The 27,740-nt window shown below is 36.3% G+C and overlaps 1 protein-coding gene across 1 annotated transcript in view; it reads left to right on the top strand.

The window, feature by feature from the left end:
- The window catches only part of ACSS3 (acyl-CoA synthetase short chain family member 3), a 68,385-nt gene that overhangs the window by 34,303 nt on the left and 6,342 nt on the right, over positions 1-27,740 (top strand). Inside the window, exons 8-12 of the mRNA XM_082768996.1 lie at positions 1,119-1,270; positions 4,584-4,687; positions 17,122-17,217; positions 20,658-20,721; positions 27,534-27,615. Coding sequence (XP_082625122.1) covers positions 1,119-1,270; positions 4,584-4,687; positions 17,122-17,217; positions 20,658-20,721; positions 27,534-27,615 — 498 coding nt within the window. The remainder of the gene's footprint in view (positions 1-1,118; positions 1,271-4,583; positions 4,688-17,121; positions 17,218-20,657; positions 20,722-27,533; positions 27,616-27,740) is intronic.

The following is a 27,740-nucleotide window of genomic DNA, read 5'->3' on the forward strand; positions in this document are numbered from 1 at the left end:
CCTGTAACTCTTGAAAGTAATAAAATACATGAACGTGGGTGATGTGTGTTAAGCAGGACACACTGCAAATTTGCATTTACACAAGGCTGGTGGAGGTATAAATTTGTTTTGTGGCTGGTAAACTGCTGTAAATTTGGTGACATTTTCAGTGGTGCAACTTTCTCCTTATTCATGGCTTCCTGCAAGTGTTTGTCTCTCCTGTCTTGTTTGTATGCTTTGTCAAAGTTCATCTTCCAAGTTTGGCCTTTCTAGTGAAAAGGTTATGTAGCAATAGCTGCAGAGCTTTAACAACATCTTTTCATTTTGATATACGTGTGGAGCAATTCGTTCATTCCAGTAACACATATAGAAAGATTGTTGTTAGGTGATCCTGTGCTGACTGCTTTTCATATTTGCAGCACCATGGAAAAATATTTTTGATTATTTATTATTATTATTTACCAGTGGACAATTTGTCATGTCCAATTACTTCTGTTTACAATTTTCCTGACTATGCCCTGTAGCTCAAGACAATGTTTAGTTTTCTAAAAACAAACAAACAAACCCAGCAGATACCACGCTAACACAGTTAAAGGGATCTTTGGCTTCTCTCCAGTTTTCTCATGTGATAGCAGCACAAAGATACCAGTAAGCCAGCTGTAAGCAGCTGAGTTGGAATTTTTCCAGAAATGAGAGACAAATTCGAAGTGACAAAAAGCTGGCATTATGACCTGTAGCTCTGTGCATAGGGTATGGCTGAAGTGCCACTGTGTCCACAGACTCCTAGGTCAGTGGGACCATGAATGTTTTACAACCTGTTTGACAGATGTAAGGACAGATGTAGGCATGACTCCCTCTGCTGGCAGTGTAATAACAGCTGTTTGGGGCTGTCTTCATTTGCTTGTCTGTTTGTCCCATTTTTCTTAGTTCTCAGAGATTATGTCCAAAGCTTGTGAAATTTATTTCTGCAAGTGAGTACACTTAATGTATTATTATTTTTAACAAATCCTTCTTTAAAGTCTTATTTGAAATTACTTCAGTTGCTGTGCTACCACTACTATTACACGTTCAAGCCTTGAACTGTCAAGGAATTATGAAGTATTTTTATCCTGTGACATTTTAAATTATTCTCTCCATAGGGGAAGCCTGTGGGAACGCCAGATGCTGGTGCCTATTTCCGCGTGCTAGCAGAGCATGAAGTAGCTGCCCTCTTTACTTCACCAACTGCAATTAGAGCAATCCGTCAGCAGGACCCTGAGGCAGCCCTGGGAAAGCAGTACTCTCTGAAAAGGTGAACTAAGGATACACTGGAAGCATTTTCTTACAGAAGCAGACTGAATGAGCTAAGAATAGCAATGTCTGGGGCTTTGCCCACCTATGTATAACAGAATTCAAATATAGTCTAGGTGTATATGTATTTGCTTGTGAATTTATATTGATGGTTAAGAGAAAAGGCAAGCTATTAAAAAGATGACTCTTTAATTGCTCATTAGAAATATATCTATAAGGTATTTTACTCCACTTTTACCTCCATTTTACTCCACTGTGCTTATACCCTGTAATACAGACTTGGATTACACAATCCCGGACTGTTTTCCCACGTGACCTCCCACTTCTCTGAGTTCACAGGATCTTCAGTGTTGATTAAATCAGCAGCTAGTCAATATCTGTCTCCCCATAATTTAGTCACTGCTTATGGTTATACATTGCTGTTTCATGCTGTTTTTAAAGTTTTTATCGCCGTGCTATCTCATGCTTCAAAATCACGACTGAGTTCATCCTCACAAATCCCTTGTGAGATGAGAGAGTAGTATTCGTGTTTTGCAGATGAGAAGCTGAGGCACAGAGAGATTAAGGTAAAAGTCTTCTATTAATTTTGCATACCAGACTGAGCTATTGAACTACCATTATTTCCAAGTTTTTAGCATTATATGGTTAAAATACATTATTAGCATTTTATAGTTGAAATGCCTCTCACACTGACTTGATGCATCTGTGAGTGTTTAGTACTTCTACAAATCACATTTCAGCATTGCATGCCAAATATTCTAAAAATGAAAAATATGTGGTTTTAGACCATATACAATCTTAGAGCTGAATACTTTGCTCAGCATCAAACAAGGGCCGTGTCAGATTGTAGGCAGTATTCAGTCATGAACATCTTTTATCACACTTCTCCAAAGAGAACTGGAAGATGTAAAGCTATGTAGCTTAATTAGACCTCCATTCTCATAATTGCTCTGGGAAGTTTTGTTTATCAGTAAGCTGGATTTATTCCTCAGGTATTCATTACAAGTTCATCATTACTTTCTTCTGTCTATTTTGAGTGTTGTCAGCAATCATTTCCCTTCCATGAAATGGGGAACAAGCTCATTTGAGACCCTAATGCCCTGTTCTTCTGTGATGTTTAGTGACAAGAAAATGATACAGATGCTAGAAAATTTAATTGCTATTTCTCAGCATTTATTTAGGCAGTGACTAAAATGAGTCAGTGTATAATTGGAGTAATAATTGACAAGAAAATCTGCTAACCTGCTCTGTAAGTTGTTGCATTTTCTGACCAAAGAATTCCAGGCGAGTTAGGGTCCCTTTGCTGATAGCAGTTGCCCCAGATGTAAAGGGGTATTTCGTCATTCCTACTCAGTGCATAGTTCATGAGCTTCTTCATTTGCGCACAGATTTAGTCATCTCAGAGTTCATTCAGCTTTGGGCTATGCAATATCTTGGTACACAATTTCTCCTCTAGTGAAGCATTTAGTATCTAGTATTCTTGTGGATTGTCTTTAGTCACTTATATGCAAAAACCAAAGCCTTTTGCACCTGTGGGTAAGTCCAAGTCCAGTGACTGTTCTCTGAATCCCAGTGTAGTGCTGTAAGTCTTCTTAATGTAGTACTGACAGTCTTCTACCTGCCTTTCTTTCCATGTTAGATAAGGATTATCTTACTGTAACGTCTAGTCATGGCTCTAACTTCCTGGTTATGTGTGATACTGTCATGTATATTATTGAATTGGGAAAGGTGCTTAAATTAGACTGGCTATCCTGTACCGATTTCAATATTAATGTCTAGCTAGTTACAGTGAGTGTTATTTTATAGGTTAAGCTGCAGTTCTTAAGAAGTGGAATCCAACAGATGATTAAAATTTTCTTTCTAGGAAAATTCTTGCTTTCGGGTGTTATTTAGATGGACTTTTCCATCCAATGTCAAGATAATTTTCTGTTTCAGTTTGTATTAACACTTTTACTTGATACTCTCGATCTATGATACTTTCTCCTCCATTATTTGGTGCAGAATCTGTGAAGTGGGATGTCTTTTTCCCATGTGGGACAAAATGTATTCCTACTTACTCTAGAGACTAAGTCAAATGTCTAGGAATGCATCCCTGAAAGAGGGTTCCACCATGTTACATTTAATTCTTGAAAACTTCTATTAAAAATGATATAGGTTAAGGCAATTTATTTTTCAATCTGATTAAAAAAATAAAAAAGACTATTGCTGAAAGGTACAGGGGTGGTAGACAATGCCAGCTTCCAGTATACACAGCAGTATTTGATTTACAGGAGTAAATTGAATGATAAACAGATTTTTGTTCTTTTGAAATAAATTAAATAAGTCCCTGTTAAAAACTAATGTTGGTAGCATCATTGACAACTGCACAGAATTATGTGTGATGTTTCCAAAGGTTATGGTGTGCCTGCTTCAAAATCCTTGTTGGCTTTTGGAGTCAAATCTTGAAAATTGTTTGCTTTCAAAACATCACCTGTGTCTTAAACATGACTTATGCTAAACAGCAAAAGAGATTTTTAATTTGTATTACTGCAGGATAAAAGCCCTGTTCAACCTCATATGGGTACAGGATCTGTAGCAGACCTGTTTTTTTGATAACTCACAGTGCTGCTAAGCAGGCCATCTAATTGTATTGCTGCCTGTTGTGTTTGAAAAGCAGCAAACACCCAAATTCCATGACCTGGGTATATTCTGGGTGGCTTGTGGAATCTGTTCTCATCTTCACAAGGTAACTGTGACGTTGACCCATTGACTCTTCCCCTGTTTGGAATCACATTTCATCTTTTAATTGACTTAATTCTTATGAACTGTTTAGGTCTGATTTCCAAATGACTGGCAACTGACAGTTGTGCATGAAATGGGGAAATAACACTGCAGATTAGATTAAGATACAAATAGAAATTTGTAGCTTGTGTTCCATAGCGTAATTGTCTTTCCTTGCCTTAGATCAGTTGTGAATGTTCTGCCATTTTATACCAAGGGAGTCTGGAGACTGAAGCATGTTCATCGGATACCAGATATTAATGTGCTTGCTTTAGAAAGAAATACAAGGGTGTCTAAAATGTGTTCAGAAATAATGGATATAGTTTTTTGAATTCTGAAAATAAACCTGCTTTTACATGATGTATCAGGTAGCATAAATGAGTATAGCTAAGATTCTGATTGTTACTCAGAGCATACAAGGAATATCAGTCTTCCCTCCCCTTTTGTCTTTATCCCATCTGGGACACAGGCCACAGATGTTTACTTAATTTGTATTCTTGTTTTTCTTTCTTGTCCAGATCAAGGTAAATACTTTTTTTTTTTTTTTTTTAAAGGTTCAGAATGTTGTTTGTAGCTGGTGAGCACTGTGATGTGGACACACTAGAATGGTCAAAAAAAGTCTTCAAGGTACCTGTCTTAGACCACTGGTGGCAAACTGGTGAGTATTTTGAACTATCATTTGTAAAATATGGTGATGAAATATTTTCAGACTTGGTTCCTGAGTCTGCAGGTAGGTCAGCTATGTGTTTCCATGAACATTGAAATAGGCAAGGCTAATAGTGAAAATAAAAATTCAGCAGAAAGAGTGTGTTTGTTTTGGAAGTGGTCTGAAAAATAACTTAATAACAGGGTATATTTAAACCATGGCATTTTTAAAAGCTATGTAGAAAAACAAAAGCATTATCTGATCCCTATCTTTAAAAAAAGTTAGCATTATTTCTGTATTTTTCCAGGTTTAATTGTATACATTTGTATGTTTGACTTCTTCATACCAGAAAATTTGGTGTTTGGAGAAGCTTTCATGTTTAAGTTATGTTGTATGTGTGTATGTATATATATATATATATGTATGTATGTATGTAAGTTTATATATTACACGTATATTTTGTGTAATTAAAAACAAATGGAATGCTGGAATGGAGGGCTGTTGGCTGTTCATGAAAGATAGGCATGACAGGTGAGATGGAGGTGTTGCATTGTACAGAAGGGAGAGATAAGACTGTATGGCTGTTAGGGATGATGCAGTAGAGAGCCTCTGGGTGAGGATTAAGAGGATGGAAACCCAAGCAAATGTAGTCGTGGGTGACAACCATTGATTTTACCCAAATACTTTAGTCTTATTCATGCAATTTTGTCTTAGTTGTTGACTCTTTCAAATGAGGCTAAAGCAGAAGATGGTGGAAGAGTCTAGTATTTGTGTTATCAGTAGTTCTTGTAAGATGGAGTAATTTCTATTACCTTGCTTATGACTGAGATAAGTAGGGAAGGGATAGATTTGCAGAATAGAGGTGACCGAGTCACTATTTGAAGGCAGAAATGAGTGGAAGGAAGTAAAAGTTTGACATGCTAAAGTATTAAAAAAAAAAAAAAAAAAAAGAGAGAGAAAAAGAAATGTAAAACATCTATTTAGAAATGTAGGTAAAGTCTTTCATTTTGTCTTTGAAATATTTATGGAGTATATGAAATTGTTGTGAATTGAAGCAGTTGAAATGAAAAGAAGCTTTCATTAGAGGCCTTCAAGATGTTTATACCAGAAAAGCCCAATTGATTACAGCTTTGATTTGTGTCAACATCTTCATCAATAACATTTTTTTTATTTGAATATTTGTGCTAAATATAGTAAGCACACCTTAAAAGATGTGCAATGCATCTCACAGGATCAATAAGAGGCATGTAAGATTTTATGAAATAATGACTGCTTAGCACTTGCTGTTTTCTTTGGAGACATAGCAGTGAATGAAAGAACAGCCCTTTCAGATCCTGTACTCATCTGTACATAGGGAGAGGATAATCTTGTTTTAGATTTGTGCAGGTGTTTTGTTTTTGCTTATATATACAAAATGGCACTTAGTATTTAAATAGCAATTTTCATCTTCAAAGTAATTGTCCAAACACAAGTAAATTAATTCTTTTAACACCCTGCAGAAGTAACTGAAGTTATTCCAGTCTGGCAGACATTAAATTGAGAAAGACAAGTATCTTACCTACCACAAGCTATTCAGGAAGTCACTGCAAAATCAGTGTTAGAAGACAGTTTTCTGTGCTCAGAGATAGATTTTTATGTCATATTTACATATGTTTTGTGGTATTTTGAGTCTTTGTGAAGGAAAACAGAAAAGTGTCTTTCATACCTTGTTCTAATTCTTTGTGTATGAGGATGTTTATAGAGAATGATGCTGCATTTCAGTATTCCTGCTAGGAGCTTCACAAGGAACTTTGCCAAATCTATTTGAAATAACCTAAACAATGTCTAAGTTATACTCACCGTGTCAAATTCTTTGGAGTGGTCTCAGTACACAAAGAAATGTGGATTACATTGGTTTTGGGTCTAGCTTTCAAATCAAGAATTAAACAACAACAACAACAACAGTAATGAAGGTGTGAAGAGTTGCGGAAGCACAGATGCTCTGAAAGCTTGTGTTAAACATTCCTAGCTGCTTCCATGGTAGCTATTCAGTATTTGTAGCAGAAAGAAATAAAACGAGTCTTCTATACCTTTTTTGACACTTTTAGAAGTTAGCAAGTAAAATTTCCATTTCTTAATAAATACAGGATGCAAAGAAAAAATTCAGGGATAAATTTGAAGTGTATAAAATGCCAGTCAAGAGACGTGTTTTTCTGGGACACACACACACACGACGCTATTTTATTTTTTTAGTTGTGTACTTATACTATGGGAATCTAAGTTACAGAGCATGCAAATGGAGGTAGGAGGTTCAAGTTGGAGAATCAGCTGTTTCATGTTGTGATATGATTGCCTTAAGTGTTCTGAGTGTCAGCTCACTAACAGGCAGAACTATGAGAAGACTGCACATTTTCAGTTTTCATGGAATCACTGAATGGCTTGGGTTGGAAGGGACCTTAAAGATCATCTAGTTCCAACCTCCCTGCCATGGGCAGGGACTTGACAAGGTTGGCCAAGGTCCCATCCAGCCTGGTCTTGAACACTTCCAAGGATGGTGTATCCACAGTTTATCTGGGCAAATTGATCCAGTGCCAGTTCCACAGGACTACTGGTCGTACTGATATTTTATTGGGACTATGCAAACAGAACAATTGTACCACTGAATTCAGTATAAAAATATACACAGTGTAATATATTTCAATGAATTATTTCCTCCTACTATGTAAGCGGAACAGTTTATTAATGTGGTCTCCAAGCAGCATGGTCTTGTCCCGTCTTCAGTTTCTATTGTGTTGTCCTGGCAGCACAATGTTCTTCAGTCATCTCTGCTTTGCCTGGGACAAACTGTGTAGATGTGTATTTCAGTCCATTGAATACGATGAAATTTTCAGAGAAAGAGGCAACAGGAAAGGCAAATTAAACAAAAGATAACTGTTTCTTTTGCAGCAAAAGAGTCAGTTCTTGGATTTTTTTTTTTTTAATATTTTTTTTAATTTGCCAGAGTTGCAGCTGTGGAGTTACATAACCAAAACATCTAGAGCTCAGATGGAAGATGATGCTCAGATGGATGGCAGAGATTTCTTTCAGAGTTCAGACTGTTTTAGGTTATCAGATAGTTCCTCAGTGAAAAACATTTTGTTCTTGCTTTTAAAGACACTTGTATCCTGTAGACTAGAATCATATTTAGCTTTTGATGGAAACTAATTTACAAAACAGTTCTTCAAAACTGGGAATTACTCTGTAGAAAACTCTGCAGCTAATTAGCCCTGAATTGCAGAGGCCTCAGAGCATAATGTTATGGATTACATGAACACCTGTTACAAGTTCAGTTGAGGGAGAGGAGAAACACAGGTATTCCCTCCAAGTGAACTACTCTACTTTACTCTACTCTATTCATTTCATGTAATTTCAAGGAGCCAACATAATTTAATGTAACTTCAGTTTTTTAATGAGCCAAGTAATTTGGGCTAAATTGCTTTGGGCAAGCCAACCAATCTCTTAAACTTGTGAAGAGCACTCAGTGCCTCTCATTCCAAGTATTTTAGTAATGTTAACATTCACATGTGGAGGGAAAAAGAGAGGGGAAACAGCTCCTCTTCAGCATGGGACATGGGAGACCTGAATCCACATGTACATTCCAGATTGCAAAGACAGTACTAGTTCAGTGAAAGAGCTGTGGGGGGGAATCTATTGTTTTTATTTATGGAATTGATTGTACTCTGAGCATGTTAGCCAGTAAGCACACCAGGTCCTTCTACTAAAAACAAACAAACAAAAAAATTAGAAAACAACAACAAAACAACAAAAACATGTACCTCTTGTCTTTAAATTCCTGGGAAATCACTTTTCTTTCTTTTCCACCTGGGTGTTCTTTCTTTTTTTCCTCCCGCTGGTGAGCACCTCTTCTGTGTTGATAAAAATTTAGTATCAAACGTGCTATCTCATGTACAATTTCATTTTTCTGTCTTACGTACACTTGACGTTTTCTAATTTAAAATAATTAGAAAGTACCTTAAGCTTTTCTGTTCCCATTTGACTTCAGTTTCTCAGTGTTTATTAATCTTAATCACTTCTGATTGCCTTTCCATGTGCAGCCAGGGGCATCCGTTAGTATGAATGAAGCATTATTCATGTTTTTCTGCTTTTAAAAATTTATTTGTATGGTTGAGATGACTGAGAATAAAAGAACTGTAAAGCAAACTTAAGTTACGGAGCTCATCCATGAACAACATTTACAGTGCCCTGGATAGGCAAATGAAGAAGAGGGGACACCTTTTGGAGCTAGTGTGTTAAGTGAGAATAGAGCAGCCTCCAGTGCCCGAAGGAGACAAGCTGTGGCAGCACCTCCAGTTTGTGTTACAGGTTGCTGATCTCAGTCTTGTTGCATGGCAACTTCTTTTTTGTAGCTCAGAGAATAAAGCCCTCATTAGTGTAAAGTAGATGATTTTTTTTTTTTTTTTCTGATGATGTGAGAACAGAAACACTCCTAGGAAGCTGCATGAGTCTACTGCTTGTAAGGAACAATCCTTTACAAGATTTAGAGCTGCCCAGTGAAAGTAGAGAGCAAACAGGAGTATCTAAGGTGTTAAACCCAGATACAGATAAAAATATTGTGAATTGCACAGTAGCAATTTTATCTGTCTTTTCTATCTTGGTAGTATTGCGATGCATACAATATATTAAGATTTCCCCAAACGATTAAACAGTAAACTGTTAGCACTGAGATGTATAATTACTTTTTATAACCTCCATTTATCTCTTAGTACTTCATCATGTATCAGTTATGATATTACAGTAGGAAGGAAATAAAAATCTGAAATTCATTTATAGTCTGAAAGCATATTATAATTCAGTGCATTTCCTGACATCTTTAAACATGCTATCTGACTTCTTCAAGATATGACCACAGAACCACATTTCACAATGTGCAAGTTATAAGATATACATTCCAAATTACCATTGGATAGCAAAGGAGCTGGGTATGTTTATTACAAAATTAATGCATAAGCTTCAGGTGTTTTGTGACTAGTTTGCCAGTTCACGATGACTGAAGATATTTCCTTTTTTAGAGGACTTAATTTTGATAATTGCCACGGTCCACCAACATTTAACTAAGCTAATTGATATATATAGCTTACTAAGCTGTATTTTGCACATTTATACTGTCAATTTTGATTGGATGTGCTTTGAAATCTTCAGAGGTCTTGTATGTATGTATGATACTGCTCCACACAGCACAGTCTGTAAATATGTTCTGTATTTGGATAAAATCATGAAAGAGAGCCTTGAGGGAATTCTAACAGTTTGGGGGTTTGATTTTATTTTTAAATGAATGGATCAAATACAGCAATAGAATTGTTATACAAGAAGTATTTGGCCTTCACAAGTGTAATACGTATTCATGGTAATTGATGCATTATGCCTACAACTGCTTTGAAACATTTAGAAAATACTTCAAAAATTACTTGTTTCTTATCTGACTTTCGGTTCTAAAAATAAGCATGGAAACTCTGGCACTTCAGAAAATATATTACTTTACAAAAAAAAAGGATTTTTTGAGAAACAGGCTTCAGATTTTCAAATAGCTTTAGCTTATTTTGTGGTTTTCCTAAGCTTCTGTACATCTGCAAGAAATGAGGCAAATACTCTGCTTCTGACTAGCTGTGCACAGCTGTTGTTGTACAGGTATTGATATGGCTCCACAGTCAAGTTGATATTAATGTGGTAATTCCTATATTATGCAAACAAGCTTGAAGCAGTCATACTCAGCACTGCATGCGTGCCTAATAGTATGGGAATGCCTGCCCATTCGTTAAAAAAATTAAAATATATTTAATTCATGCAACTTGCAACGTAATGCAGTATTCACTTTTAAGGTGGGGAATTGTGTCCCAGCTGAGGTGGGAGGCATTCATCTACACAACTGAAGGTTAGAATATGAAATGAAGTGAAACCAATGGAACTACCTAGATGAGATTTGAGTAAGGTAGTTGTTACTAAAACTTTGTTTCAGAAATATGGCTCGTTTTGTGGAAGCTCTTAAATGTGTACCTTTGTTGCATTTGTCATTTAAAATGTAAAGTGATAGTCTGAATCAGGGATTAGAATAAATGAACAAATTGACTGTGGGGCAGACAATACATGTGATTCTATTCCTGTTTTGATGAAATGTACTGAAATAAATAGCTTGGCACTGTGGGTATACGATATTGTGAATGGGAAGTGCAAACCAACCCTGAAAGAGGGAGGTATCTCTGGCAATGTGTTTGTACCCCTTCTTTTAGGCCAGTCCTAGCACGCATGTGGCTGTGTGGTAAACAATGTCAACTCAGAACTAACCTAGCTAAAAGGAAGAACATTATTTTAAATCTTTGTCAGTTCATGAAGTTCCATATAAAAGCATGGGAGTATTCATGCTCGAAAAAAGGAAAGATAGGAATGTACAGCCAAGGTGCAGAATGATGAGAACCTGTTTTGTTTTTCCATGATCTGTGCTGCTGTGTATTTAAATCAAGTCAGCTGTGCAACTGATTGTCCAGTTGTGCATTTTAATTGCAAAATTAGCCTTCTTCATGTGTTTGATAATTAAAATGAATATGGCTGCCACATCGTTGTCTCTTTATGCTTTTGTATGTGCTGACAGTAAACACTTTTTCTGTGGTGTCTGTAGTGCATGGCCCTGTTGTTTAAGCATTCTTGATGCCTACTGTACATTAAAGAATATGGAGGATAAGGAAAACTTGAAATAGACATGAATAAGGAACAGCAGGTGGCCATAACCAGAAAGAATGAAAATTTTTCTGCCAGGCACTGGTTGTATTGTGCAAATGCACAAGTACTGGACAGTCTGCTTAATTAACAGGTCTTTCTGATTTCCTTAGTCACCCTTTTAGAAATGGGTTCATTTCCTATTTATGTCACTTTTCCATACTTTTTTTTTTTTTTTTCCTGGGAGTTAATATATCACAGTTTCGGAGTAGAGAAAATTAAGCAATTCAGCAATTTTTTAAGGTTCTGTATAAAAATTAACACAGTGAGAAAGTGATGATTCTTGGATGTGAAGAATAAGGTGAACAATACCATTGTTTTTCCATGAGGCTTACAGCTAACTTAAGGCTTAAGTTATATTGAAGAGGGAATAGGTAAAAGGAATGGAGAATTTATTGATATGATTATCGTATATCTAAAAAAGCAATTTTCACTAGCCTTTATCCTTAGAAGGCTGTAAAAATCATTGGATATCAATGTACACTGACAATATGGGTTCATCTGTACTGTACTTTTTTGGCAGTCTTCCAGCTGATAGCCCAGTATCACATCCCACTCCCTTGGGATCAGCCAACCTGTGTACCTCTTTGCTGTGTGTGGTGCTGGGGTAAGAGTGTCCAGGTGTCATGTCCTTGCTTTAATTTTGATGGATAATTGGGATCAGACTATTTGTAGTGAAATGCCCAGCACTAGCCAAGTGTACTTGGTATATCTACATGTTAATAATTCATGAGGTGTCAACCTGGAGCTCTGCAGAGAATATAGGTATCTTCTAGGGAAAAGATGCAGAAAACTTTATTGCAAAATTATGCAGTTGATGTTTTTGAGTGTCTGCTGAAGGCACGACTGAGCTATACTGTAAAAAGATTATCTGAAATTCTCTTCCAAGACCAGTGAGCATAAGACTAAAGCGGTGCTTGGGCTACCAGCCCAGCAACATGCCTATCTATAATTTATCATGGCTTAACAGTACTAAATCTGAAGTTGTGAGTGAGGCCACCTACTGTTAGTGCAGTCAGAGACTTGGAAGCTGGCTTGGGTTTTAATGATGGAGAATCACCTGGGAAACTGACAGTTGTGCGGAGTTATATGCTGAAGGATGAAGAACACGAAGTCTGTATGAACACTCAATGAGCTGGTCCCTGAATGTCAGAGTCCTCCCCAGTACATATTTCTGTGATGTGTTAGGTTTAGTTTTATTATAAGGAAGCAGCATGGCATGCTGTGATGTGGATGTTGAGTGCTAGAACTCATCTGGTATTGTGGTTTTCTGTTTCTGGGTGCCCATTAGTTGTTGACATGCTGAGAACACATGTTCGTGATACGTTATTGATTTCTTCATTCTGTCCTTCCTGGCATAACTAAAATGACTGCTGTGTGGAGGGAACATGTGCAGGAAGTTTTCAGAGCTGTCTTCTTGCTGTGTGGATGGATACTGCACAGTAATGGGTACTGCCTAAGCCTCTTTCCTTCTGTAGACCCTTGTCTCCATTTCATTTGTGCTGTCTTCTGCTGCAGTGATGCCTTTAATTCCACTTGAACAAAATGACAACTTTGCCAGGAAAATGTCTGAAAACAGCACTGTCACAGCAAGAATTTAGTTTATTACATTTATGTATATGTTAATGTGTTAATGTATGACAATTGCTCCTTTCTCTTACATATAGAGAGAGACACATCTTTGAAATTTGAGGGTGATTTTACCTCAAAATCAAAGGTGATGAGCTCCTATCCTGAAAGTAGTGATGTAAGGAGGGACTTGGGACATTTTAACAGCGATGATTTTAAGACAATCTCTCAGTAAATCTGTCTTGCAAGTCTCAGTAAAGTGCTTTTCATTATTCTCTCAGGTATATATATTCCCTCCATTGTAACTCAAAGCAGATGTTGAATGTACTTTAATGTCCAGACTAGTTGTGAAACATTGCTCTTCTAAATAGCTGTTTCATTGTCACATTATAAGGTGTTAGGCAAGAAGTAAACCGGTTTTATGATCCAGTTGTCCCTGAAAAGCCTTCCATAGCCAGAGGGCTGCTGACTTCCTTGCATAGGGAGTGGAAGGCTAGCACCTGATGTGTGCAGAAGGGATTGATCGAAGACAGATCATCTGTTCTATTTGTTACATTAAAAATATGCAAGTTCCTAAAGACTGCGGTATTGGGAATCTGTTTAGACACTGCACATTAATTTCAGAGAATCTCCAACTGTAAACAAATGAGTCAAGCAAGAAATGTGTGCACATTTAGACATCTGGTGTAAGGGGTGGGTGGAATACAATGTCCATTTGACACGTTATCCTACTTCAAACTGCTGCTGTTTTTACTTTCTGACCTATGTCTTGTAACCTACATATAAATCTTGACTTTAATTGTAAATAAACCAAACTTAATTCAAACAAAGATTATTAAGTAGCTTTGCTTATTGGAAATATAAAAAATGGCCACACAGAATTTGTAGTATACATAATTGGTAAGAAAAATTTCTCATCAGTAGTTGTTTTTTCTGTTTTCTTCTGAACAATGTTGGTTTCTATTCAATTCTCCTTTCAAGTCAGGCTGCTTTTTCCTTGATGAAAAATGCTGTCCTGGAAAGCACTTGCTGTTTTCTGATTGGCTTGGGAAATTGATATTTCAATCCAGCAACCTGTTTGAAAGATACACATTGATTTCCTAAGAATTGTACAGCACAAATATGCATGCTATCCTCTGACAGTACTCCTTGGTGCTTCTGTTTTGCAAGAGAATATTTTAACATTCAGGAACTGTTAACCTAACATAAAGAGTGGATGCTTCTGGGATTCTCTCAGCTAATTAATATCTGGTCCAAATACCAACAAGCCATATTTTTTTCATGTATATAAAAAGACTTATTGACCCATGGGAATTGAATGCACACCCTAGAGATTTGAACACTGGGTAAATATGAAAGCGATGTATTTCTACAGGTAATTGAGAAGACAATAGAAGAAACAGCAGCAATTTTAAAGACTTATTCAGAAAGTTTTAGAACTTGTGATTCTTGTTTAGAATAAATGGACTTACATTCAGTCTTATTCACTGTATTGCAAAAAGCAGAAACACAAACTAGTATGACCATGTTTCCTTTCTGGTTTGTATTCTTTTAATTAGCGGTGTATCAAAGAGCCAAACAAATCCAAACAAAGTTTTAGAAATTTCACAGATCCCTCTTCTTCCACAAGGGTTTTTTTGACTGAGAGCTCTGCGATTAGAAATCTCTGTCAGTTCCTGAGAAATCTCTGTCAGTTCCTAAATCTTATCGGTGCCTCCGGTTACAGTGGTGCTGTGTTCCTTCTCTCTCAGTAGCAAATCTAATGACTGTGTTTAGTTGATGAATACCTTTCTCATCTATCTGTTACAGTATGGTTTTTAGCTCTTGCCTTGCAATATGTAAGGCAAGATGTAATCTGTGCCATCACTTCTCCTGCCAATGCAGCCAAAAAGAAATTGTCCCTTCCACTGCCTTTTCCAATTCACTTTTCTCTAAGGAATGTGCATTTTTTCATTCTGCTCTAAGGAAAAAAAAAGGGAAAAAGTTGAGGTCAGTAACTTCAGTACTGTGCAAAATACAGAGCTCTGAAACTGCTGAATAGATTGTGGGTTTCGCTTCCTGCAGCTTTCAGTCTGATTGCTTGCTGGCTACGTTAGGACATGTTGATGTTGTGTCTGTATAATTGCAGCTTGGATGTTCTGCTTTTTTGGAAGGAAAAAAAAACAAGATCAGTGTTTGTGTGGGAAATGTGCGTTACGTAGAAAAAATAGAACAATGGAAAATGGGAAGCAACCAAGCAAACTTTTTAGCATGGAGGGTTGATCATTCTTGGTCTGTGCTCTGCAGCTGGAGTTAGGCCCTAGGATAAGTATGTGATGCTAATGCTAATTTTCAGCTACTTACTAACACCTAACTTAATATTACATAAACTTGTGGTGGTTTTGTTCTTGTTCTTGCTCCTTTAAGCAATTGAGTAATCATTTAACTACTTCTGAAGTGGCAGAGAAATGCTGTGGAAGCTGAGAAAATTCACAGCAAAAACAACTCTAGTGAGCTAATGCAAGAGAACTGAAGATAAATTTGGGCATAACTGATCAGGGCCCAAATACAGAGCTGAACACAAACCTGCTTAGCTGTGCTGAAACTTAAGCATGATGTGGACTATGAATTCCAAGTGACCTGGGACATCTCCAGAATGATAAAACTGTGTTTTTATAGTTCTAGCCCCATATTGTGTCCCTGCTATTATGTACAGCCACCTACACCTTCCTCCCCTCCCCCCCCCCCCGTCCCATAGTTATTGCATCATAAATTTCTCTATTTTTTCTTACAGGGAAAGGAAGGAGAACTGTTTTTTTTTTTTTTTTTTTTTTCCTTTTTTTTTTCTTTTCAAACTTAGACTCTGCTATATGACAATATATTTTTTATTCCTCTTTCTTAATAATAGCTCTTGTAGTATAAATGCATTACGTGCAGTTGAGCTTTCTAAAGGGGGGGTGGGTGAGAAGGGAGAACTTTGTAGCTGCCTAACTGTGGGGATAATTAGGAAGGTGTAGGCACTACAGGGGATATTCGTGCTGTCTGAAGAAGGTATTTTATGTTACCAGTGCAGCCGGGATTCCAGACCTACTTGCTTTTAGTGAGCACCACACAGGGAGCAAAGGCACACAGTGCAGGTGTTTAAGTTATTTGTCTGCAGTTAGATGAATGAATTTCTTCCTAAGATTCAAAAACCAGCAGTTAAACCAGTTATTTGACTTCTGGCAAAATAAATAAACAAAAAGCACAACAAAACTCTAATATACTATCATTAGTAAAACTTTAATGTTTGTAGATGGAGGAGAATGCAGCTGGATTATGATCACAAAATCTTGGAGCTGTTTGATTCCCGTTCCTCACAGCATTCCTTTCAAGTTTATTTTGGCAACATGAAATTTAGTTCTGACTTCTCTACCTTATTTCTTCTCGAATCTTGAATATTTTTATTGCCTGAAATATTTCTCACCAATAAATGCTAGTGAGACCTCCAGGATTTTAAAAGGGGTATTCCTGAATTTTCTGCATTATTTACAATAAAATTTGGGAAGTTTTTCCTTTTTTTATGATTTTCCTGACCAATATTGTTGTGGAGATTTTGTGTTTATTTACCTTCCAAACCTCATAGTGTATAGAATTTTTCAGCTCCACAATAGAACTATGGATACTTTTTTATCACTGCCCTACAGTGATAAGATAATCAGTCAAGAGTGGATTGATGTTTTTTCTGGAATTCATTCTTTCCAAAGATATTCATTTGTAAAAACAACCTCTGAAATATATCTGCCATACACAGTATTTCTGTCATGGCTTTGCTGTAGGCAGTTTCCTACTGGTGTGGTATAACGTCATACCCATAGAAGAATCAGCTTAAGGTAAAATGCAGAATGTTTGTATTTTTGATTGTCTCCTATGGAGTGCAAAAGCTCCCCTGTGAAGAATGCAGATTTCTGTGATGAACTGATAAAACTATGAATATTATTGGATAACAAATACAAAGCTCCTGAATTCTAAATCTTCCATTGCTTGTCTGGCACATTTATTTATTTCGTTTTTAATTGCGATACGCTGAACCAGAAGCAAAACTTAGAAACAATAAATACTCAATGACACAAGAAGCAATCTTGGTTAATGTATTTGTGTTCTTCTACCAGAATCTGGTTCTGCAATTACTGCTTCCTGTATTGGTTTGGGAAACTCTACAACGCCTCCACCTGGGCAAGCAGGAAAACCAGTACCAGGATACAACGGTAAGACTGTGCTAAAAGTATGCTGCTAGAAAAGGATATTGCTTATATTCCTGCGTAAGCGTGCTTTAATCTAAGACTTCATAGGGAAAGCAAATTACAGTCTTGCTAACACATTTTCCTCCTCCTTGTAATAGGAAGCTGCCTTTTTTTGTGTTGTGGAATGTGACTGTGCTTAAGAAATTCAGGGTAATTCTCCAAAACGTTGAGAAACTACTCCTACTTTTGTTATATAAAAGGGCTACCACATACTTATAAACTGGAAATAACAAAGATATGAAAAAAATACTGTGCTTTAAGGCTTTATCCACAATTGCACAGAATTAAATGAGAAGCGGCAGTAAAACTGTATTGGCACAGCGGGAGGAAAAATGTTAGTCATAACCATCAACAGAAGAGGAAATGATAACTAGACAAATAATTGCTGCTGTAACTTGCACTTTGAATGTTTTTCATACCTGTCTTTTCAATTTTCAGAGCCTAAATAGTTTTGTTTTGGAAGATGTACATCAAATAACTGTGTCTCAGAGACTTATTGATTAGATTTTCTTCTGGTGCTACAGTTTTGTATGAGAAGTATCCTGAAGTGCACAAAGGGAATTCTTAGTGTGACATCTGTGTCTTCCACTAATGAACTAACAAGCAACCTGGCAAGGATATGAACCCTTCCCCTTCCCCTTCCCCTTCCCCTTCCCCTTCCCCTTCCCCTTCCCCTTCCCCTTCCCCTTCCCCTTCCCCTTCCCCTTCCCCTTCCCCTTCCCCTTCCCCTTCCCCTTCCCCTTCCCCTTCCCCTTCCCCTTCCCCGTTGATGTTAAGCACATTATCTTTGAGTACTTGTAGAGCATTTTTATTTCCAGATCGGAAAATGGTAGGTTATGAACCAGCAGTAAAGGGAGAGCGCTCATTGTCTGGAAGCTATTTGTTTGTAGAGGGTACAGCTACAGATTAAGAATGCAAAAATATTTTCATACTTAGGAAGCCTGATCTTAACACAGGTCTAAAGAGTTACTTAAGTCCAAATAATAATTACATTTCTTAAAGATCAAACTGTTCTCAGAAAAGGTTCTCACATTCTTGGGCAGAAAAAGCTTAGCTATTTTTTCTCCTAATAGATGGAAGAAATGGAAATGAACATTAAAGAAAATACGTGCAGCTGTTCTGGGTTCTAGCACTTACAGAATGAAGACGAACATTAGTTTAAAAACAGCATTAAAACCAAGCTGTGAAGTTCGTCTACAATTGTAGTAAATAGGGAAGAATGGAAAAAGGTATGACACATGCTAGAAAATGTCCTGCCCCAAAATATATGAGTAGCAAGAATATAAAAATTACACTTGAATTTTCTGAAACATGGCACTGAGTGTAAGTAAGGAATTCCTTCAAACAGAACAGAGGAAATATCTTAAACATGCAATAAGAAAAGAAAAATTAAATGAACACTGAAATACACTAGAGATTTAGGAAAGAACTGTACCTTTATTGCTTATTGGTTTGAGGCCAATTATGTCCTGTAATGCAGCCATTCAATAAGTAGTGGATCTTCTGAAATTACTCTGTGCAGACAGCTGTCTTGCTGTCACCCACATCTGTTTTGATGTTTTGGCTGCTGTTACTGTATTAATTAGAAGAGTTCCTTATGCCTTATGCATTAGAAGTTAGATTTTGTATTCTTAGATTATACAACTGGTAGTGATTTTTGGACATTGCTAAAGTTTTGTTTTATTTATGCTATGATGTAAATAGAAAGTTAAAAAGTCTACTTAAGTAGACTTCTTTCCTGTCATACTGCTGAAATAAATTTATTTCTTTGAATCTTTTTAGATAATTTCATTGCATTGTTCACAAACTGAAGCAAGTCCTACATTTAGAAGTACTATCAGTTCATCAGTAATTCAGGAATATGCAGTGTAGTAACCACCTTCCCCTGATTTTTGTATATTGAAATACTCTGCTTGCAAGGAGAATAAATGCTGGAATTCCTACCCTAATAAAATAAACTGTTTACATTTTACTTTAATATAGTAAAAACAGGAAAAATAAGCTGGGGGTAAGGGAAACACTGAAAGATACAGGTGAGTGGGTCTTTGTCTTTCTGTGTTCTAAGTCTAAATTCTCCAAATATAACATTACCATCTTCTCACAACATCTAAAAAGATAAAAGATCCCAAGTCACTGAATTGTAAAACTGGTGTGGTTGACTTGCCTGTGTCTGTGTGGTGAGCTGTTGCTTTCAGCAGGCTCTTCAGTCACTTAAAAAAATATCATTCTCTGTGAAGGAGTGGTTTCATCCAGAACTAGTAAATTACAGACTTTTCTGTTCTTTGGACAAATAATATATGATATTACTCATAAGACTCTTAGCGGGGTTTTAGTGAGAAGTCTATCCTCCTCTTTTCCCCATTTCCTCTGTAACTTTTTAATACAGAATGTAAGATTATTTGTATTAGTTTAATTCCAGCTGAACATAGCTTTCTTTGCTTGGGCAGACTTCAAAAAGCATGTTTTTAAATCCATGTCAGCTTAGTCTGTCAAAACCATTTGTTCCTGTTTTTCTATGTTTTAGTCATTTCATTTTGTTCAATCCCATTTATCATAGGCCAAGTTGATACTCTAGTTAAGAAGTACTGTGGCCTATCTACCATTCTTCCTTATCCCTGTGCCTTCAGATGAAAAGGGTGGTTGTAGTGGATTTCCCAGCTGACTGCCCTGAGGAGGCTATTTCAGGTGGTTTTCCTCAGAAGCCTACATACTTCATACCAAGATGCAATCTGAAGGCGATGGGTCAGTGTCATTTGGGAAAAAGTCTTCTCTTCAAAGGTCTGGATTTTTTGGTGTTCTCTAGTATTATGCTGCTGCACAGCTTTGGATAATTCACAAGTTAAATTACATCTTTGCGTTAGACTAGAATAACCTTGTCAGTTGGGGACCATCTTTCTGAGTCTCCTGAGAGCCTTTGAAAACCGAGCACATTTATCTACTGCTAATAGCACTTCCCACATCAGCTAGATGAGCCTCCAGTAATCTTAGTTATGTTATCTGAACACTTTTTCTCATAATATATCTGAAAAATCCTTCATTATTTGCAAGCTTAGAATTTCCAGTATGAAGGTGTCTTTTAATTCTCAGTTCTATGTTTTTTCCCTTTTTGACTTTGTGTTGTCTACTCCCAGAGCACAAGTATTATTTGAGACTTTTTGGACTTAAGACTGAATGTTAATGTCATAGGATTATCGAGTTTTGTACTCTCAAATTACTTAATACCTTTTGTTGCTTGGTGTATTGCCATTCTCAACTGTGACAACTTGTCACAAGCATATCAACTGTGAATTGATATCCTTGAATGAAGACGCTGTCTTCCACTCTTCCACCTTAAAATACTCTACTTAACAGGAGTTCTCTTCCTGTATTACCTTTTTTTTTTTTTTTTTTTTTTTTTTTTACAGTGATGATTCTGGATGAAAATAAGGAACCAGTGAAGACGAAGACTTTAGGAAATATTGTGGTAAAGTAAGCAAACTAAGTATTTTCTGAAACTTCTGCCTCTTTAGTGTCTAACTGTTGCCATAATAAAACTTAGGTTTGTAATCAGTGGATAGACAAAGGTATTTGGAAAGAAAATTGCCGCTAGCTGCCATAGGCGTTCAGCTAGGATGGAAGAAATCACCTTGCAGATGTGCTTATGTCTCTTTGCTGTCTGTAGGGGTGACACAGACAGTTTAGAATAGGTGCTTAACACTAGCTACCTACAGCTACGCGAAATTAATGTCATTCTTAGTAACTCTCTGCCAAATGAGATGAATTATATCTACAAACAGGTAGATAACATTTCTGAGTCATAACTATCTTGGTTATGCCTGTCAGAAGTGGATATTGTCACATTAGGAGATCTGTTGGGGCTATTCTCAAAGTTTTAAAGCCAAGATTTATCTTCCCTAACACTGCCCTATATTTAAGCCTTTTTCTTAAGGGATTGCAAGTGTGTTTATGTATTGATTTGTTGTTTTATCTCTCCCAGCATGATTTTTGCTGCAGCCAAATAAACTGATAGGGAAATAGTGGGGAGATTTTCCTCCTTATTTTCCTCCTGTCCCTTTTCCCCTTCTTCCTTTTCTTCCTTTTTTTTTTTTTTTTTTTGCATTGGATCACTCAATGAATAGTGTCCCTGTACCATTGCTATTATATCGTCATGTTCTTATTTATTATAATATCCATTCTGAAATTGGGGAAAGAGTAGTAAGGGCAAAATTACAATGTTTCAAAAAAAAGTCATTATGAAATATTAATTGTTAACCCGTCTTTCTGTTCCGTGTCTTTTCTGATGATCTTTCAAGATGCTCTTAAAATTCATCCTGCTGCCTAACTATAAAATACAAACAAAACAAAACAAAAAAAAGACAAAGCTTTTGATGAGCTTTAGAAGACCAGTTCTGGGTGTTTTTAACATGTCCAATGTTTGAATCTATAGACTGTTATGAGAAGTAGGTTTTAGGATACTATGGTTTGGAGTGTCTTAATTTTGTTCCAGGTTTCATTCTAATAAGTGACAATTTCTTGACAGTGTTTAGTTGGTTATTTTGTTCATAAAAATCTGTGGCTGTTACGTTAAGACATCACGTTTTCTATCTTCTGCTGCACTCAGCTCAATTGTTGTTTAGCTGTAAAACTTTTTTTTCCTTAATTTTTAGATTAGGACTAGTTTGCATAAAACCCTCCTGAATAAAACCCTCCTGCAAAGGAAGCCTTTCCCTTCTTAGTTTCTCTACTCATATAAATCCCTTAAAAATAGTGGTGATGGTCCTTGTTACTAGCAGGGTTTGTTTATCACCCCAGGATCCTCAGGCATCTTGAAGTGATGAAGTGGGAGAATTGGGATAGTTTTGACTCTTCTTCTGTCATACAGTCAGCAGCAAAATATGGTCTACTGCTTTAGAAAAAGAAAACAAAACACGACGAAACACAGGTATTTGCTTTATCTGCAGCGAATTGAGAAATATTCTTCAGTATTTCTGGGAATGGAGTATGACCACACACTGCCTACAATACAAGCTGTGCAAAAGTGGTATGATGCAGCTCTTGGTTATTTTTAGGCTAGTCTAACTGCTGATAAGGACTGTTGGGGGCTGCTTGAGGCCTGCAGTGCTCATAAGTATAGTATTTAAAATAGCTGTTCTTGCAATAGAGTTTTGAAATTTAATTTTATCCTGCAGGAGTCAAATAATTTAGAAAGGTTGTTCTTACACGCTCCATCTCCCAGCACCAAGTATGTTATTTTCTTTTCTCATACCTACCAGATGTTTTTTCATATAATCATCATCTTTGTGTCCTTTGGAAAGATTTTTTTTTTACTGAGGAGAACTCACACAGTGGATAATTTACCTGGACATGCAACAATATTTTTGACTTCACAAGTCTTTCAGGATAGAGTAATTAAATGCAGCATCACAACATTTATGATGAAAGGGCAAAGGAAAACAAAGATTACTGCAGCTCACGAGAGTGGGTTTATATGAATTGTTTCCACGTTTATGTTTTTTTTTGAGCTAGAATCTTTGGACGTAAAGAATAATTAACCAAGAATTCATTCTGAAGTGAAAATCATAGCAGCAATGACCTCCACGTCCTTTAGCAAGATCAGTCTGATTTAGTGACACACTTGTGCTCGCTTTGTTCTGAACTGCCTATAATTAATACAAAACGGAGAAGCTGTGTGTGGGTATATATATGTGTGTAATGGTGATTAGCAATGAGAAATTTCAAAGGAATGTTAGCAAAGAGAAATACTATTTAAATTCCAATGCAGTGGGAATTTCAATTTTGCTCTTTTTCATTATGAACATTGCAAACCTGTTATTTTTATTTAATGAGACCATTGTCAGCATTGTCTCATTCTTTACGTTTGTTCATGAAAGAAAGAGGACTACGTTTGCCATATATTCATTCTATCCAGGGAGTAATGTCTACCAGTAAATTTCCCTCTAGATCCTTTTAGGAATGTCCATAACCATGTTACACTTCCTCTAGTGTTTTGTTTTGTTAATTTTGTGCCACTGTGATGGGGCTTTATGTGATAAGTATTTAAAAATTACTTTTACTGGTCTCTACTACATAGAATCACATAAGCATTTCCGTTCCATATTCAGAAAGAGGAGAGACAATGCATTATACGTTCAGCGATCCTGAAATGTGTTTGTAAGTTGGAGTGGACAACTGATAAGTGTTAGTTTTTTAACTAAGTGATTAGTTAAATTGCATTTAAGAATAGAATATCCTGAGTTGGAAGGGACCCACAAGGATCATCAGGTCCAATTCCTGGGTCCCCAAAGGATCACCCCAAAAAAATAAAAATCAGATCATGTGTCTGAGAACATTCTCCAAACACTTCTTGCTGCAGAGATGAAATTGTTGCTTGTAGAACCATTTAAAGAAAGTGTGTCATCCTGCATAGACTACTTGCAATACATTCTTGTAATTAACAGCCATACACCTAAGAACAATTTGCTAAATTTATAAAACCTAGAAAGCAGTGCCTTACAAATAAGCTATTGGAACAACTTTCTTAGGAATATGGTGTTTTTTATTGACACCACGAACGTGGATTGTAAATAGCTGCTCGTTTTACCAAACGTTACAGGCTTGAGGTAGAATTTAGTAGATGATATCCTTTAGGCTGTGTTGTATGGGAGGTCATTTTAGATAATTATGGTTTTTTTTTTTTTTTTTTTTTACCAGCAAAGTAAAAAAAGTACTCAAAGCAATGAGTAGGACTTTCAATGTGTGAGCAATTTGTCCAAAAATGAGCTGAATACATGTGGGTAGCATTTGAACTTTTTTACTTTTAACTCTTTCCAGGCATTTTAACATTTTTTGATGCTTTTCCTCTTTCCCATCAAACTAGATTTTTTTCCTGCAAAATACACACTGAAACCAACTGCTTCTGTGACATTTTTCAATTAACTAAAGGGATATTTCACGCAGAATCATAAATTCTCGAGATCCTCTCTTCTCTTACCTCTTCTCCACCCTTTTCCCAGTCCTGTTGTTCTTTGTGCCTGAAAAAGCTTGAAGATTGGAGATGGCTTTCAAATTGCAATCACAAAAAATTTTTTTGAAGAGCGCTGTTTACATACAGCACTACACAAATAATGAGTAATAATATAGGTGCCAATCAGGATGACTTAATTCCACTCACAGGCCTACCTCATGTAACCATGGCTGATATTTGCTTTGCCTGGTGGTAATGAACGGCCTGTGACTGCCATTGTCTACTATAAAATGAATAAATGAAGGGATGACTTTTCTCCTTTCTGAAACTCAGAAAAGTAGCACCTGTAATAGTTTTGACTTTCAGCTGTACTCTCAGAAAGCTGTTTTTTTTTTTTCCCTATAAATAATCTTCTGAGTGCTGTGTCAATAATTTGTTCCAGCAGCAAGAAATCTTGCATCATTATGGCAAGTGGCATCCTGAAAGGATGTGACACAGTCAGCTTTTCCCAGGCAATGTTACAGGTGGGTTGACCACTGTTGCATGAAAAACAAATGAACTGTGAAACAATGCTCAAAAAACAGGTAATGATTGTAGTTTCAAATTGGCTATTAGAAAACAGTTATCATACTTCAGAAGTTTTTGTGATGCTGCCAAGCTCACCTAATCTTAATATCTCACTTTGTAATAAAATTACCTTTTTTTTTTTTTTTTAAATAAAATGTAACCAGGGTGTTACATTTCAGTCTTCTCTCTCCTCTCACATCATTATGATCCAGTGCTTCTCCCTTTAGAATTCATGGCAGTGTTCCCGTGGACTGGACAGCAGTGGGACGGAGATACTTTTGGCTCGGGGTATTTTGATCCTGATGTTTTGGCAAAATTCCAGTACGCTGAATTATTTTCTGGCAAGCTGAATTCCACCTTTATTAATTTTATTAGCAATTTGTATTTTCCCAGCACCTACAAATTGTAGTCAGTTGTGATCCTAAGCACTTTGTTACCGCTGAAGAATTGCATGTGCCCATCACTGTTCAATTATTTTGCCCAAAATACTGACACATAGAAGATGGCATTTGTTTTTTGCTTAGGAGATGGAATGGAGTCCTAACTGCAAGTAATGTTTTAGAGAAGACAAAGGAGGGGTATTTTCAGATTGTGTCTGTATTGTGCTATGTGTTGTGCTGTGGAAATACCTGTGGTAGCCAGTAGTTTAGCAGCCTGGTTTCCATAGACTGAGGAAGATTATTTCTCTTGCTTCTCAGCAATATGGACTGTGGATATCATTGCATTTTTTTCCTTTAAACAAAACAAACTAACCAACCAAGCAAGCAAAAACATTGGGAGCAGGGATTATATTTTTGATGATATGTTACGTAGTTCTTGGTTTAGATTTCTAAACAATTGTAGTTACAGAAAGCAAAATGTCTTCCAGGTTTCTGCAATAAAATTAGCTCTTCTATTTAATGGCTAAGTGGAAACCACTGAATATAGCCTTGGTGAATTTATTAAGGATTTTGTCAATATGAACTGTCCTTTCTCTCCCATCACAAGAATGCTTCAGATTGTTAAATAAACTGAAAGTTCAAAATCTACAATGATTCAGGCCGTTATGAACTACTAGCAACCAGGCAACAACCATAGTAACTACCACTCTTGGGTGATTTTTCTTAAATCTGAAGAAGAGGTTTTTCATTTAAACGTATACACACACAAACATGGGGATTGATATATTGCTTTTCTAATGTATTTATTTCAAGGCAAATACTCTGTCATGTTTGTGTATCACAAGGGTGCTTACTAAGCTGGTAGGTCTCATGAATTCTTGCCAGAGGGGCAGAAGCCAGCCAGATCTCCCGAAGCCTGGGTGCCTAACTGGAAAGTGTCTGGCATTTGTGGCCTTGCCTTAACCATACTTTCTAGGAATGTGACTTATAGGATGTGTTGAGACAAAACCCTTAGAATAAAAGTAGTATTTATAGTAGTATATTCTATTATGATACTTGAGCTGAATTAGCTTGGAGACACCTGGCATTGTAAAAAGTTGTGAATTTAAATCATTGATGTGGCCTTTTGAGTATAATTCTTACTATTTATACCTTATTTAGATAAAAATAAGTGAATATATATATATAACTTTTATGACTGTAACATTAGAAATGTACACGTAGTAACAGATCTGTTCCTGGGACCTGAACATCATAGGAGACTTGTAATGATATCAATGTTGCTGCCATACAGAGTGGTGTTACGCTGTTTGAGATGTTGCCTTTTGGGCTCATAGGGACCAGTGTTGGGCTCATAGAGATCAGTGTTAAAAAATAAAATGCCATGGATAAAGATTTGTTTGTAAGGATTGCAGGCATAAGCATTTACTGTTTTACCAGTATGAATATGCTTCCTTGCCTGATCATTCTCTCTGTTACTAGGGTTAAGCTTTATGAAATTTGTGTTGGATGTTCTGTGCCTGAATATGTATCTTTTAGGGTTAAACACAGCTTCCTGCCTTTGAAGGACAAAAATGACCACTTCTCTGTTAGCTGAGTCTTGTCTAGCTTTTCCTGTTCTGGCAGATAGGTGCAATGTCCTGTCTTTTGTCATGTTCCTGTCCTTGACTGAAGAATGGACATATAGTATGAATTGAAAACTCAACTAATAAATCATTCCAGAATTTTGCAGCTTCACTTCTTTAAAAAAAATAAAAATATATAAAAATATATATATATATAACTCCAGTTATTTTAAAAAGTTTTTAAATTGACTTTTTATCAATATACTTTCAAATAATTCACAAAATAATTCCAATAATATTATGTGGAGTTAAAAGAAGGAAAACATTTTTATTCAGATTATTGTGACTGAAATTGTTAAATCTTTTTACAGAAACTGAAGATCTGTGTGCCTGATGATTTGTTTGCCTATACATGAGCTTGTACGTGTTAGATAAATAGATATCTATAATAATGAATTTGTCTGAATCATAGCATATATGCACACATTTCTGAGAGATACTTAATTCATCAAAATGTTGGAAGCTGAATGCTGATGACATATTTATAGTGTAGTATGTAGTGCTTGCTAGACCAAACATCGTTTTATTGAATATTAGACACACTTATGTTATATACAAGGCAAGGACTGGATACGGTACAGAGACACATGTGATCACAACAAATGCACATCTTGTTGATCTGTTATCAACATATTATTAAACAAAACTGTTTTCTTATTCCTACTCAATGACTGTTATCTGAATATAAAGTGTGAATGGAGAGCATGAGCTGTACTTGTTATATCTGTGTTTCTAACTACTTCACTCTGCTCTTTTTAATTTAAGGTTGCCTTTGCCTCCTGGAGCGTTCTCAGGACTTTGGGAAAATCAGGAAACATTCCAGAAGTTGTATTTCCAAAAATTTCCAGTAAGAATTACAAAATATCTTATATAAACTTTTGGAAATCTCGCAGCACTGAATGCCATGAATTTTCAATTGGGTAGCATAAAAAAATTGTATCTTATTTTAATGGGAAATATTTTGATACATTT

Source organism: Aythya marila (assembly GCF_965140915.1).
Source record: "Aythya marila genome assembly, chromosome: 1".
Taxonomy (NCBI): domain Eukaryota; kingdom Metazoa; phylum Chordata; class Aves; order Anseriformes; family Anatidae; genus Aythya; species Aythya marila.